Raw genomic sequence first — 13,640 nt, forward strand, 5'->3', positions numbered from 1 at the left:
TGAATTGCTATCCTCATTTATCACATTGAGAAACTAAATATTGGCTTAACTGAAACTTATAAAACTTATTTATAGTCTTCACCAGATCATTGTCACATTATACTTGAATTGTTCTTTTCTGGGCAGTAAGAGTTATCCTTCGTTCCATATATATTCCAATTATATATGTATATGCCTCTATTATTGCTGTTGTTACTAATTATGTAAATCAATTGTATCTGATTTTGGGCAGAATCAATTTGCGCCAATTGCAGTTTTGAAAAGGTATTAATTGCGCCACTCTCTTTTATTTTGATGGTATTAATTGCGCCAATAAATGAAATGAAATTGCGCCACATTTACCTGTTAATATTTTTTACCTATATTATACCTGTGCATGTTTTACCTATATCTACCTACCTAAGTCTACCTAAGTGTTTCCAAACGCAGGAGATCAGTTTGCTCCTCTATATTTGGCTCTGGTTCATCGTCACTAACTACACTTGTGCTACTTCCGGTGTTATAGGTGTATTCAGTGTCAAAGTTATATATCATTGGGTGTTCTTTCCAATGCCTGTCTAGGCGATTTCCAAAAATCTTTACATTCTTTGCGGTCACTACGATGTCTGGTAGGCTGTTCCATACTTCCACTACTCTGTTAGTAAAGTAGTATTTTCTTATGTCTAGTCTGCTTCTATATTTTACTAATTTCATAGAGTTGCCTCTTGTTGTCGAGCTGGTATTACGAGTAAATAGACCTTCTGTCACTTTTGAGTAATATACACCTGTTGTTATCTTGTATGTTTCTATCATGTCGCCTCTTAGCCTTCTAAATTTTAGAGTTGGAATTTTCAGAATTTTTAAGCGTTCCTCGTATGACAAATCTTTAAGGTTGGGTAACATCTTTGTAGCTCTACGTTGTACATTTTCAATTATCTCAATATCTTTCTTTTTGTGGGGGTTCCATACACTACTAGCATATTCAAGATGAGGACGGGCTAACGCCTTAAATAGTAGGCAGAAGCTTTTATAATCTAAATATTTAAAAGTTCTTCTAATAATCCCAACTAGTTGCTTTGCTTTGTTGACTTGTGTCTGTATGTGTTTATCAAACTTTAGCTTTGAATCTATAGTTACTCCTACATCTTTCTCTGATTGAACTGTTTCTAGTGTGATTTCAGATCCATCGTATGTCGACATTTTATAAGTGCTATCTTGCCATAATTGGATTTGGTAGAAATTTGAAGTACTTTACATTTGTCCGGATGAAAACGTAAAAGCCATTTTTCGCTCCACTTAAACATACTATTTATGTCGTTTTGCATTATGATGTTGTCACTATCGTTGTTTATAGCTCTAAATAGTTTAGTGTCATCAGCAAACATGTATACATCAGACTCTGCACATGACGGCAAATCGTTGATAAATATAACAAACAAAATTGGGCCCAAAACTGATCCTTGCGGAATACCACTAGTAACATCGTGCCATTTTGAAAAGTTTCCATTAATTTGTACTCTTTGTTGGCGGTCACTAAGAAAGTTTTTGATCCAATTACATGTTTGTAAGCTCATGCCATATGATCTAAGTTTGTTGATAAGTCGTCTATGCGGGACTTTGTCAAACGCCTTCATAAAATCGTTGTAAACTGCATCTATTGACCCACCACTATCTAAAATACTGGTCCAGTGATCTAGGACTTTTAATAGTTGTAATGAGGTTGATCTACCTCCAATAAAACCAAATTGTCTATCGCTGAAAAGATTGTAACGGTTCATATGGTCTACGATTTTCTTTCTAATAAGTTTCTCCATCAGCTTGCATATAATGCTAGTCAGGCTTACAGGTCTGTAGTTTGAAGCTAGTTTCTTGTCACCTTTCTTAAAGAGAGCTGTAATTTGGCCAATTTTCCAATCTTTAGGTACCGTACCAGTTTTGAATGAGCTATTGAAAATCATGGTTAGTGGGGTGTCTATTATATCAGCTAGTTCAAATAATACATTTGGATGTACCTGATCAGGTCCTGGTGATTTTGAAGTATTTAAGTTTTTAAGAAGTTTGTTGATTTCTTTAATATTAAAGTTATCATTGCTAGATTCTTCAACATATGATATATTTTCAATAAATGTATCATCATCATCGTCCTCTACTGTAAAAACTACTCAAGACAAAACAAGACAAAACAAGACAAATACTTTATGAAAGTCTTACCACTTGTTACATATAAGATATACAGCTTTTTAAAACACAAGATAACAACACGAGTCACTCTATACAGAGTTTTGAGAGACTATAAAGCAATTTTTCTTAAAATTATAATACAAGTACAAGTCAACTATCACGAGTATGAAATACATTTTCGCTTGATGACAATTTCATTGCAGATTTTGGCAGTATAGAATACCACATTTTCATTTGTAAAAAGAAGTATAATTATTTCATTATCAGTCTCCAGAAATTAGAACGTCAAATTTTGAGATCTGCGAGCATGAGAAAAGCACCCAATATCTTTTCAAAGCGACCTTCTAAAATAATAAATTAAGAGAACTTCAAAATTGAACAAGAAAATAAAAAAAAAAAGAATGATTAACCTAAAAAAACAAGCAGAATTTCAGAACATTGGATGATATTGGTGTTGTTACAAACAAAGATGATGACTTTGTATTGTGTAACGATCCACAAAGCAGGATAATTTTATTAGGATGCGAGGCTATTTTCTGTACAATGTCAGAGGGATTTTTTTCTGATGGTTCTTAGTCAAGCATTTAGTTGTTATATAAAAATAAATAAAATTGGCGCAATTAGAGGATTATTCGTTATTGGCGCAAATGATACCTATAGTTTTGAAAATTAGGTGGCGCAAAAGAAGTATTGGCGCTATTAAGTTGTGGCGCAAATGAGTTACTTTTTGGCGCAAAAAGATATCGCCCCTGATTTTATGCCCTTTATGGGCCCTGTAATTTGGGAAATAAAAATATTCTATTCTATTCTATTCTATACTAAAAGTAATTAAAAATAAAGATTTTGATATACAATGAAGGCAACTGACTCTCCTCATAAAAAAAAATTACATTTGTATCTGTACTTTTATTTGTATTTGTATTTTTTCATTTACATGTTGTAATTTTAAATCAATCATCCTTAATCAGAACGATAGTTGTATGTGTGAGTGTATGCGAGTGGGAGAGAAAGGTCTTTTATTTTTACTTTATGTGATTACAAGCTTGTTATGAGCCCTATGATTAGGAAATAAAATATCTTTATCTTTATCTTTATCTTTAATCTTTAATAGCGAGTATATTTGGTTAGTTGGTGTATCAAATGATAGCTTGGGAACTTAGACTCACTGTAGAACCCTTGTTGAAAGATTTATTCATTTTGAAAAATAAAGAAGTGTATGAGATTCTGGTAGAAGGGCACATTTGACCTGTTGTTCAGATCAGAAGTTCCTGTTTTTGTATTATCAAACTTCCGGGAGCCAGAACACTCTAATATGCAATTAAAGGTATGTTGATTTTTTCATCATCAATTTTCAAAAGGTACAGTTTTGACATGAAATAATTATTTATCTTAAGACAAAGTAGCCATTAATGCTTGAAATTGCAGAATTTAACATATAAAGCAATGGGGCTATGAATTAATGGTTTTATAACTTATAGGGACAGAAGAATTCGGTCTACAAATTTGTTTTTACTCTGGGTTTTGTTGGCCCTGAAAAATATCTTTATTATAAGGATATAAAGGTAAATAAAAATTAGGAGACAAGTGACTTTGGTTGAACTTTATACGTAAAGTGATTGAAATTAGTCAGTTCACACACAGTTACTTTTTCATCAGGTAACTTTCCTATTAGATATTCATAGCATCACTCAATTTATGTCAACATAATGATAATATTACCGGTCTAACAGACAATAGGTCAAAATCTAGATCGTTGTCTGTCGACATTTTTTAACTGAGGTTTGAAATTTATAAATACGGCAAATTCGGATCGAATCGAAATACATGAACAGATCGACAAACTGTCAACAACATTTGAATCATTTAATACTACAGAACTAGCTGCTGATAAAATTGCAAAAGGTGATCTTGTTTTGAATAGACACATAAAACTCCAACTATCAAATACATTTAATTTAGACAGAACAATATTTACACAGAAAAGACCATAACAGTTTTATTTGTTTAAAACGCCTAAAGTTATAATTTTGGTACTTTGCGAACGGCACGGAAAGGAACGAAGCGGAACGTGCAAAGGGGCACTTAGATGATCTTAGATTAATCTGAAATATTAACCATCCTTGCTTTTTATCAATATTTCGCCACTTTTCGGAGTTTGGAGTATTGATTTTCAAGCTCATTATTAATAATAATATATTTGATTACCGGAAATTACGATGATAAATAAAACAAATATGCTCAAATAACCTTAAGTGCATGGATCCTTTGATAGTACGATTTTGTTTATGTCTTGATCAGTCTTGTTAATAAGTTCGAATGATAGCACGGTATTGATTTGGTGGCGATTTCATGATATTGGCCCTATATATTATGATCATATATATACTGCATAGTGTTATGAAATGGTCCACTTTCAGTAGGTATGGTCCATTTCACACCGAACGGTAAACAGTCCAGTTATATATAGATGTCCGTCAGTCTGTCAACCAGTCTTACATTAATTAGGCTGTTATATATAATTTATATATAACAGCCTGGTTAAGATCACTTTTGTCCTTTTTAAATAACTGAATTGGTATATGTAAATATATGATGCATATGGATGTTTTTAGATTTTGGTGTCATTGATATATATAGGTCTGTATGAATAATGATAGTGGACTTTTCCTAGACTGATTTTATTTACAGATCGTTACACTAGCCTAGCAAAGCTGAGGTTGTTATAACGAAGGTTTTGGTGTGCTTCTCTCTTGTTTTTTGCCACCAAAATAAAGTGGTCGCAGCGCCGATATATATCCAATAGTGCGTAAAGTGGCGTTAAACACTAACAATCAGACAATCAATCATAAATTAAACTTTATTTTTTATCTTCACAGTGTCAGATAACAACAGTATTTAAGATATTCTTGGTAAAGTTACGATCTAGGTCTTGTGTAGTCATCTATATGATAGTCATTTCCCCTTATAAGTGAGTTATGTCTTGACTTGTAAAAAGAACTAGATTGTGTTGTTACATTTACATACAGATACATTAGTAAACTCGTTTTAAAACTGGTGAGATAAACAAGTTACAGTTAAAACTGACAAAAAATAAAAGCACTTAAACGCATGCAACTTTTTTTTTGTAAAATTCTTGAGTGAACACAGACTAGCTAGAGGGCCGTTAGTTTGGATTTGCTGAATGTAGTCCAGATTCGATGGATTCAGGGTCGGATCCTGTCATTTTAAAAGGGAGGTTCAAATCCATGATAAAGGGGCTTGGTTTCAATTATATGTTCCCTTCAAAAGCATTGATTGTAAAAAAAAGGTGAGGTTTCCAACCCTCCTGAATACGCGATACCATGAGTACTTTTATAAATAGCAAGGCTATATTTCCTTTTATTGGAACGTTTGCTTTCAATGATTTTTTTTTACGACAGATATCAGTAAGCGGAAACGGAACGTTACGAATCATTCGGCTTCATAATCGATATCTCACATACTAGGGAAGCAATTGTAAGACAGCAAAATATAACGACTGAATTATATCGGTTAAGCTGGGGTCACACATTCATGATTTTACTACCGTTCTTGACAGAACCATTCCCGATTAAAATTTGTCAAAATTCTCATCAAGATCATGTAAATCTTGGATGGAAATTCAAACTTTGATCAAAATTTGTTAAACAAATAATCTAATCACGACAACAATCAGATATTGTTCAGGAAGCGTCGATATTCAACCGTTTCTAAGCGAATTTATCCCGATAATCCCGTTCTCAGTCCGCTTCTAAGGTTAAATCTAATTGGAATCTTTCGCCAGGTAAAATTCGACCGAGTCTGTTACGACTGCGTCCCGATTCTACCGAATGTAATCTGACAGAGATCAGACAGTGGCCAGACAGTGAACCGACGCTGGTGGAAGTTATCCGTTCGAAAACTGTCGGGATAATCGGTATGAGCAGTTACTATCGGAACTTTATCCTAAAACGGCCCGCTCTATCGCATTGCAAACGGCTTTGTCTGGTGTCAGTCGTATTGTATTCTGTAATTGTCGGGACTTTGACGTGGGAAAAATTGACGAATTTCGTATTAATAACGGGACTGTTCCGGAACGGTTTCGGCAAAAACGTTCGCAACCGACAAGATCTGGATGCAATCTGGACTCAATCGGCAGAAAAACAGCAATGAAAAATTTCTCCAGATCATTCCCGTTCTGGGACACTGGACACCGTCCAGAATACACATAACATTGTTAGGATTTTGATCCGATACAGCAGAATCTGTCACGACATAGGCACGATTGTAACCCGATTAGACTAAATCGACTGAGTTTCCCCAACTGTCGGGGTGCTGCGCCGAACTATTCGGACCCTTCCCAACGACCGTAGGAATCTGTTACGAACTTAAACGACTGCGTTCAGACAATGATAGGACATTCCAGATAATTGAGGATATTAATCCGACTTTTTCACTTTTCGCGTCGTATCGTTGTCTGATCTCAAACGGGAGCAATAATCGGCAATGTGTGAACCCCGCATTAGACAATCGACAAAAGTTAACAAGTTCTTATCAACGGGAGATAATCGTATTTGATAAACCATGTTCAATCGACCATACATCCGACACTTATGTTAACTAAGTATACATTTCTCAATAAAAAAGAAAGAGCCGAGTCAGACATAATTTTTTTGCGAAATATATCATCACATAAAAACAGGAGAAGTCAATACAAAAGACAGACTAGTAGTCTGACTACCATATGAGGGTCTATATGGGGTCCTTCGTTTTTTTATTTTTTTATTTAGTAGGCCATTCATTGTCCTCTATTCTTTTTTTTATCTTGCCTAATTATCTTTATTTTGTTTGGGTTTTTTTCTGCATTTTTTGTTTATTATTCTCTATCCTGTAAACCTCACCTAGCCATTCATTATGACCCCACATAACACACGACATATACAGAACTTTAAAACCGCCACTACAAAATTACTTTAAAGAGAGCTATTTCCAACTTTTTTGACATTCCAATTAGAGAGCAATACAGTTCGGTGTAAACTACTATCAAGGAAAATATGAGTCTTCTTTCAAGAAAACAATATTAACTCGGAGTATTCTCTTATTAACATTGAAACTTCTTAAATAGGTGTTGTCCAGAAATGAAATGTCTTTAAAAATTAACCATGTGTATTTTTAAATTATTAAAAAAAACAAAAAAACTGCAAATTTAAAAAAAATTAGTGCTTCATATATATGTTTCGGTATTTCGCAAGATACATGTATATGCTATTGCTTAGAGTTAATTGTTGGTGCTGTTTTTCAATTATTTATTGCATGCTGCATGCCTTGTTTTATTTGTTAGTAATTACATTAGATGTATGTTTCATTATAATACGTTATTCTGATTGGCTAATTGCACATCACATGTTATTCCGTAAGCAGTTGCATGAGACAATAACATTTCATTCATGATGACACGAGGTCCGACAATAAAGTGCACAGGTGAATTTAAAAATTTAAAATCGTGTTTTTATAATCCTAGCTAAAAAATGTAATTATAAGTATTGAATGCTTCTTTTTGTAACTTTATAGGGTTGTAAAAGCGTTGACCGTGCGTACATTTTTAGAATGAAGCGCTTCCGCGCTTCATACAAAATGTACTTCGGTCAACGCTTTTACACCCCAATAAATTTACAAAAAGAAGCATTCAATTCTTAATTGCATATGTTTTTTCTATATTCGGTGAAAAGCTCATTAGAGCTTATGTTTGTACTGTTTGTCAATATGCCGAATCCAAATAAAGTTTTAATTACTTACTTACTGACAGTAGAAGTTATTGCCCTTCACTGAAGACTTTTCTACTATTACCTTGAAAACTATTAGATAGGAAGAACTGTGAGCAGCAGAAATGACCAGCTATACAAGATCTAAAAATGTAGAAAGTGAAAACAGCAAAACATATCAGCAAATATGTCAATATGATTGAAACTATTGACCGACACCTTTCAGAAGAAATTGTCCATATTTCATAAAAGACGAGTTTTACTTACATTGGATCGTTTATTTTTTATCTCTTAAACTATTAAAAAGAAAGAAAAAATAAAAATACAAAAAATAATTATATATAACGAGATCTTCAAAAATGACAACATGACCAAATTTTACTTATTGTCGTTAAATTTTACTTATTGTCATTAAATTTAAACATAAAAAGCTGTTGGATGCTTGCTAATGCAAGGATCAATTTCCCATCCACGCAGTTTCCTAAGAACGTAAATTCCAAATGAAGAAATTCAACATGAAAGCAACATAAATAAAATTAATTCCATGAATTAAAAAAGTCATAAAAATTTAAAGAAATGTTTGTAGTAAGAGGGATAACTCAATTTGATATTAACAGAGTGATCATTTCAAGTGTTAATACTGTGCGCGTGTTAATATTCTAATCCTGTAGTATTTCTAGATTTTGCAACGACAATCAATTGTTTTATATAGTTCATTTTTAGTTGTTTTTTCTTGATATACTACCAATAGTAAAAGATTAAAACCAGTGTCAAGCGCTTAGGTTAATTTACCATCCGCATATCTTGAAGTACCGAGAAGAAAGAAGAAAAAAGTGGTGATACTTCCATTTGACTGGAGATTTACAGCCAAACAGCCAAACAAATCTCTCACTTTAAACCTCTAGCTGATAAAAGAATCATGCTTCTATTACTGATTCTCTGCGTCTTCAATTAAATAGAACTTTTGAACTATGATATTTTATAGATTTTTTCTACAATATTTGTTGATGAAATTAACATGGGCTTTCTCTTCGTAATCACATCATATGCTTTGTCAATTTAAAGACTAAACCCCGTCACCAGGCCCCATTCCAATAAAAAAAACACCACCCAAAACATCGACAGTTTACAGTGAAAAGCAAAATGATATATCCAATGAATTATTATTATAAAAAGAGTATGATGAATACCGATTGTCTCCCTTCCATCTTGATAGAATTTATTTTATCAGTATCTATTAAAATGTTTATGTTTATAGTGCCCTCGCCACTTGGTCTCTGATTGATGGCTCATGTGCCAATATATCACATCTCCTTATTTTTCTAGTTTTGATTGATACATTGGTGTTTGCGTAAGCGTTCAATGGGGTAAACAACTATCAATGAGTTATATCTTACAAAAGGGAGATGTCTTTATTGTATTGACACTAGTAGCTGAGGGACTAACTCAGTTTCTGTTGTAAATAAAAAAAAAAAGATGTGATGTGATTGTCAATGAGACCACTACTAACAAGAGACCAGATGACACAGAAATTAACAACTATAAATCACCGTACGGCCTTTAACAATGAGCAAAGCCAGTATTGAACAATCAGCTTTAAAAGGCTTTGTTGTACATTCCAAAAACAAAAAGTCACTTAATACAGGTCTATTTAGCACTCACAGTTACTGATAGCTAGTTCAAAGCCAATAACAACTAATAAAAAAATCATGCATCTACTTGAAAGACTAAATTAGACTGTACCGAGGAGCGTTTTCGGGTGAAGGAGGGGACGTGATAGAAACTTCATTAGAAGTGTTGTTTTTTTTAAATTTAATTTCATTGTTGTACATGTGCATTTAATCAGTATGCACCACGTTTTAAGTAGTATTAGTTTTTTCTTAAATTTGTCGTATGTCTCAATACAAAATAAGCAAAAAATAGAAACACTAAATTGCGTACACTCAAGCATAATAGAAATCAAATAACACTGACTTTTCCTTCATTAACTTTGTTTTTTGTGCTTTTTTTTTGGGGTGGGGGAGGGGACGATAAGGCGAGATAAATATCTCATGACAAAATATCGATAACCATATTGTTTTCTTTTCCTCCGGAATATTTGTTCTTGGTCTAAAATTCCTTTTACCTAATATTTTGATGTTTTTTAAGTACAAAGTTATTCATTGGAAGACCGGTTGCAGCGGATTTTACAGTTCGTTTTGTTGTGCTGCTACACTTATTTCCCCAAATCAAAGGGAGTTAAAAACTTACAAACACGTTTAACCCCGCTACATTATATAAGTGCCTGTCCAAAGTTAGAAGCCTGTATGGCAGTGGTTGTTGTTGGTTTATTTCTACGGCAAATTTATAGGGGAACAGAGGGCCAGCCCTCCTTTATGTGAGAAAAATTTGGTTAATTGTATATAGGATCACTGAAGTATGACTGGAGCGGTCCCTCCTAGGCAGTCAGTGGGCCCCCTATTATTAAAATGTCTTGATTCGCCAGTCTCTTTTTTTTCAGTAAACTGTTTAATTACAAATCGAGCTGTAAGTTTACTCATTTGAATTGTTTTATGTTAGGGCCTTTATAATCGACTATATATACGGTATGGGGTTTCTCATATTGTTGGAAGGCCAATAATTGCCTCAATCCACTTCAACTTTGGTGGATAGTAGTTTCATTTGAAATCATATTTGCATCTCCTAATTTTATCGAGTAGTTTGGCCTTGCATAATTGGCACATAATTATATCAACATTTTGTTTGTCTGTACGTTTGTATTCTTTGACCATGTTGTGTACAAAACTGACAGATGGATACTCTATAGTACGAAGTTGCTGTTCAATGTTAAATTAAATAAATCCTTTTCTTGAAAACACAGGGGAAAAGTTTGAAATACAAAATTGTTGCTGTGATAAAGCGCAAATTGTGTGTCTTTGAACATATATTAATTAAATACAAACACATTCAGTTATACTTTTATTTATATAGCACTATAAAATATCCTGAAAGACAAATCACATATCACGTTTCAAAATTATGAACACTCATATAGTCTTATTGCACTGTAATTGAATAACCCAAAAGTCTTTAACAATCTAGCTCAAAATACTGGACATTGACCATATCTTTGTCTTTTTCGGCTGCTCCACACATTTATCTTGTGTTACAGTACCAGGTTTTGTTATTGAATTATCCTCCTTTGATTCTGATGCTATGACCGATTCGCTTTTCATCAATGGTTGATGAATTTTCATTAACTCGTCTCTTTCTTGGAGGTAGCTTGGGAAATTAAGCTGTGGTGGTGGTGGTAGACATGTTGTACCTAAAAATAAAATACAATGATGTAATCATACAACGAAAACAAAAACCAAACAACTAATTTAACGCCGCTCATTAAACAACATTTTCACACATTGTATTTTGAGTATTTTTCATTATTTAGGACTTACATCCCTATACAAATTAATTCCCAATTTTTTTCTTTTAAAAACAAATTGTTTAGTATTCTAAACATGTCAACATAAAAAGATATTGAAGAATTCACAACTGCATGCTTATCAGGGTATATCGAAGATTTATTACTAACCTGTCCTCGATTGTAGGCTATCGATTGAAGTCGGAGATTTACTGCAGCTGCTTTTGTCGTCATCATCGGATATATCGCTTATGGCTCCATCTGATGTGTCTCCTTTATCTTTTTGTTGTTTCATACGACGCCTTGCATTTGCGAACCAATTAGAAATCTGCGTCATAGTCATGCGCGTTGAGAAGGCTAACATGACCTTTTCTGTTTTGGTTGGGTATGGGTTCTTCCGGTGTTCTCTCAACCACGTTTTTAAAACTCTGCTACTCTGTTTTGTTGCCGGTATATCGTTTCCGTTAACTTGATTACTCAATTGTTGAAAGTTCCTAAAATGTAAATTAGATTTGTTTGAGTTATTAATTTTTAAGATCTTTCCTTTGATATTGTTATTGCTTATAATAATTGATAAAATTCTAGTTCGACATTTTTAAATTGTTATTTTGTTTAATTATTTGATTCTAAATTAAAAAAAAAAAATCTTGTTCTTTTATGGTATCTTTAACACCAGTCTTTTTTTTAAATCAGAATTGAAAACAATGATTATTATGCTCACACCAAAAATAAACGCATAGTAGTTGCCTAATGAATGATAAATAGTAATTACCAGAAATCGTTGACTTGGCTTCTCAATAACTGGTCCATCTGAGCCGTTTGGGCATATGGAATTCCTTGGTGGCCACTGTACATGGACAAATCTGCACTTGAAATACTCTGAAATTATAAAAAACAACTCAATGAAATATAGCCAATGGTATACTTTAGTATATGCATGAGTTTAGTCAAAGAAGATGAATTGATGTCCAGCTTTATCTTTTGTTATTTAAAAAGTACTTCATCTTCATGCATAATGTTAGCTGCAGAACCGTAGCTCTTATGTCCTTATGTTATTTTTTGACTATTTGCGGACCTAAGAGCTACGGTTCCGCAGCTAGCATAATGTTGCTTATTATAAATATAGAATATGAAAATTTGGTAACCAATAAAGCAAATATAAAGCGTATAAAAAATAACCCGATATGTTGGGTAATTGTCAAAAGCATAGCTTCCTAAAAAAATAAATCAATCAAAAATAGACTTTTTTTCTATAAACAATATAAACACATACCGGTGACATTTGTGGGTAAATACTCTGCATCATTCCATATGCGTCATAACTTGGTGCGTACCCTTGGTATGATGGGTAATGTAGCGAGGATTGAGGTACTGTCTGGTTTTCTCCGTACGGCATGGAACCAAGGTATGAAGGTGGCGATCCCTGTGGTGAGACGCCTGGCAAAGATGAAGTCATCCTTGAAATAGGACTTGTTGTTTGTGCTTGGTAACACCTGCACATGACGGCATTCCTATGAGGATCAAATACTTTGGCACAATATCTGTCCAGGCAAACCTACAATGATGAAATATTTACTTATAGAATTGCTTCATTTCAAACCATTTCAAATGGGGGGAAAATATCAATCAATACTCAATACAAATTCATAGAAAGTTATGATTTCAACAAAACAATTTGAAAATATCTTGGAAAATGTGCGCATCATCTTTTAAATATTTCAATATTTAGAACCTCTTTTAGATGACTGTTAATCAATTATTTTTAATAGAAATCTCAAATGTATGTACCGGTTTTTTTTAAATTATTTTAAAGTTTAAATGATATAAAAAGATGAAAAAGTTCAATATTATATTAAATTGGTAAAAAACATATTTTGTTAAAAAAATCATTTAGTTCACTTTTAATATAAATAAATCATAAACAAAATATATGAATTAAACTTACCATAGGAGATTCAAAACTTTCTTGGTATGACATATTTATATATTAATGTAAGTACTAGATGTTTGCTGTTTGAACGACAAGTTGGAATGATGCTTGAAATCAAAACTGAAAATTATTTATACCTAATACTCAAGTTGCAATTGCAATAAACGGAAAATGGCAACAATTATGTAAAACTGATAAAATCAGAAAAGGACATAAATCACTTATTATTTACATGGCGTTAATTGCAATCATCATCTCGCAACTGCATTTCGATATGTAGGAACTAAATTTAAGCTTGAGGCATGAAAAACAACCATGTTCGATTTATAATTTTCAAAAATTTAAACAATGATATTTTTTAAAAACAATATCATGTTACACCCTTAGGAATTAA

General features: G+C 32.9%; 2 protein-coding genes across 2 annotated transcripts; both read right to left on the bottom strand.

Annotated features, from left to right (window-relative positions):
• Window positions 1-405: 405 nt before the first annotated feature.
• On the bottom strand, window positions 406-1,179 carry LOC134722495 (uncharacterized). The gene has a single exon (XM_063586116.1). It carries the CDS (start codon window positions 1,177-1,179, stop codon window positions 406-408), a length of 774 nt encoding a protein of 257 aa, XP_063442186.1.
• A 9,685-nt stretch (window positions 1,180-10,864) lies between these two features.
• On the bottom strand, window positions 10,865-13,425 carry LOC134723326 (Iroquois homeobox protein 6a-like). The gene is made up of 5 exons (XM_063586946.1): window positions 13,262-13,425; window positions 12,590-12,871; window positions 12,089-12,195; window positions 11,488-11,810; window positions 10,865-11,223 (listed from the first exon to the last, which is right to left on the bottom strand). Exons 1-5 carry the CDS (start codon window positions 13,292-13,294, stop codon window positions 10,997-10,999), a joined length of 972 nt encoding a protein of 323 aa, XP_063443016.1. The 5' UTR covers window positions 13,295-13,425; the 3' UTR covers window positions 10,865-10,996.
• Between the last annotated feature and the right edge of the window lie 215 nt (window positions 13,426-13,640).

The sequence above is a fragment of the Mytilus trossulus genome, chromosome 6 (genome assembly GCF_036588685.1).
Source record: "Mytilus trossulus isolate FHL-02 chromosome 6, PNRI_Mtr1.1.1.hap1, whole genome shotgun sequence".
Lineage (NCBI taxonomy): Eukaryota > Metazoa > Mollusca > Bivalvia > Mytilida > Mytilidae > Mytilus > Mytilus trossulus.

What these genes read in the sequence shown, in the direction of transcription:
- LOC134723326 (XM_063586946.1), bottom strand. Translation starts at nt 13,294, where the DNA reads ATGTCATACCAAGAAAGTTTTGAATCTCCTATG. An exon ending in AAAGTTTTGAATCTCCTATG is followed by an intron (nt 12,872 to 13,261) that starts GTAAGTTTAATT and finishes TCATCATTGTAG; the next exon opens with GTTTGCCTGGACAGATATTG. An exon ending in TTTACCCACAAATGTCACCG is followed by an intron (nt 12,196 to 12,589) that starts GTATGTGTTTAT and finishes TTATAATTTCAG; the next exon opens with AGTATTTCAAGTGCAGATTT.
- LOC134722495 (XM_063586116.1), bottom strand. Translation starts at nt 1,179, where the DNA reads ATGTCGACATACGATGGATCTGAAATCACACTAGAAACAGTTCAATCA.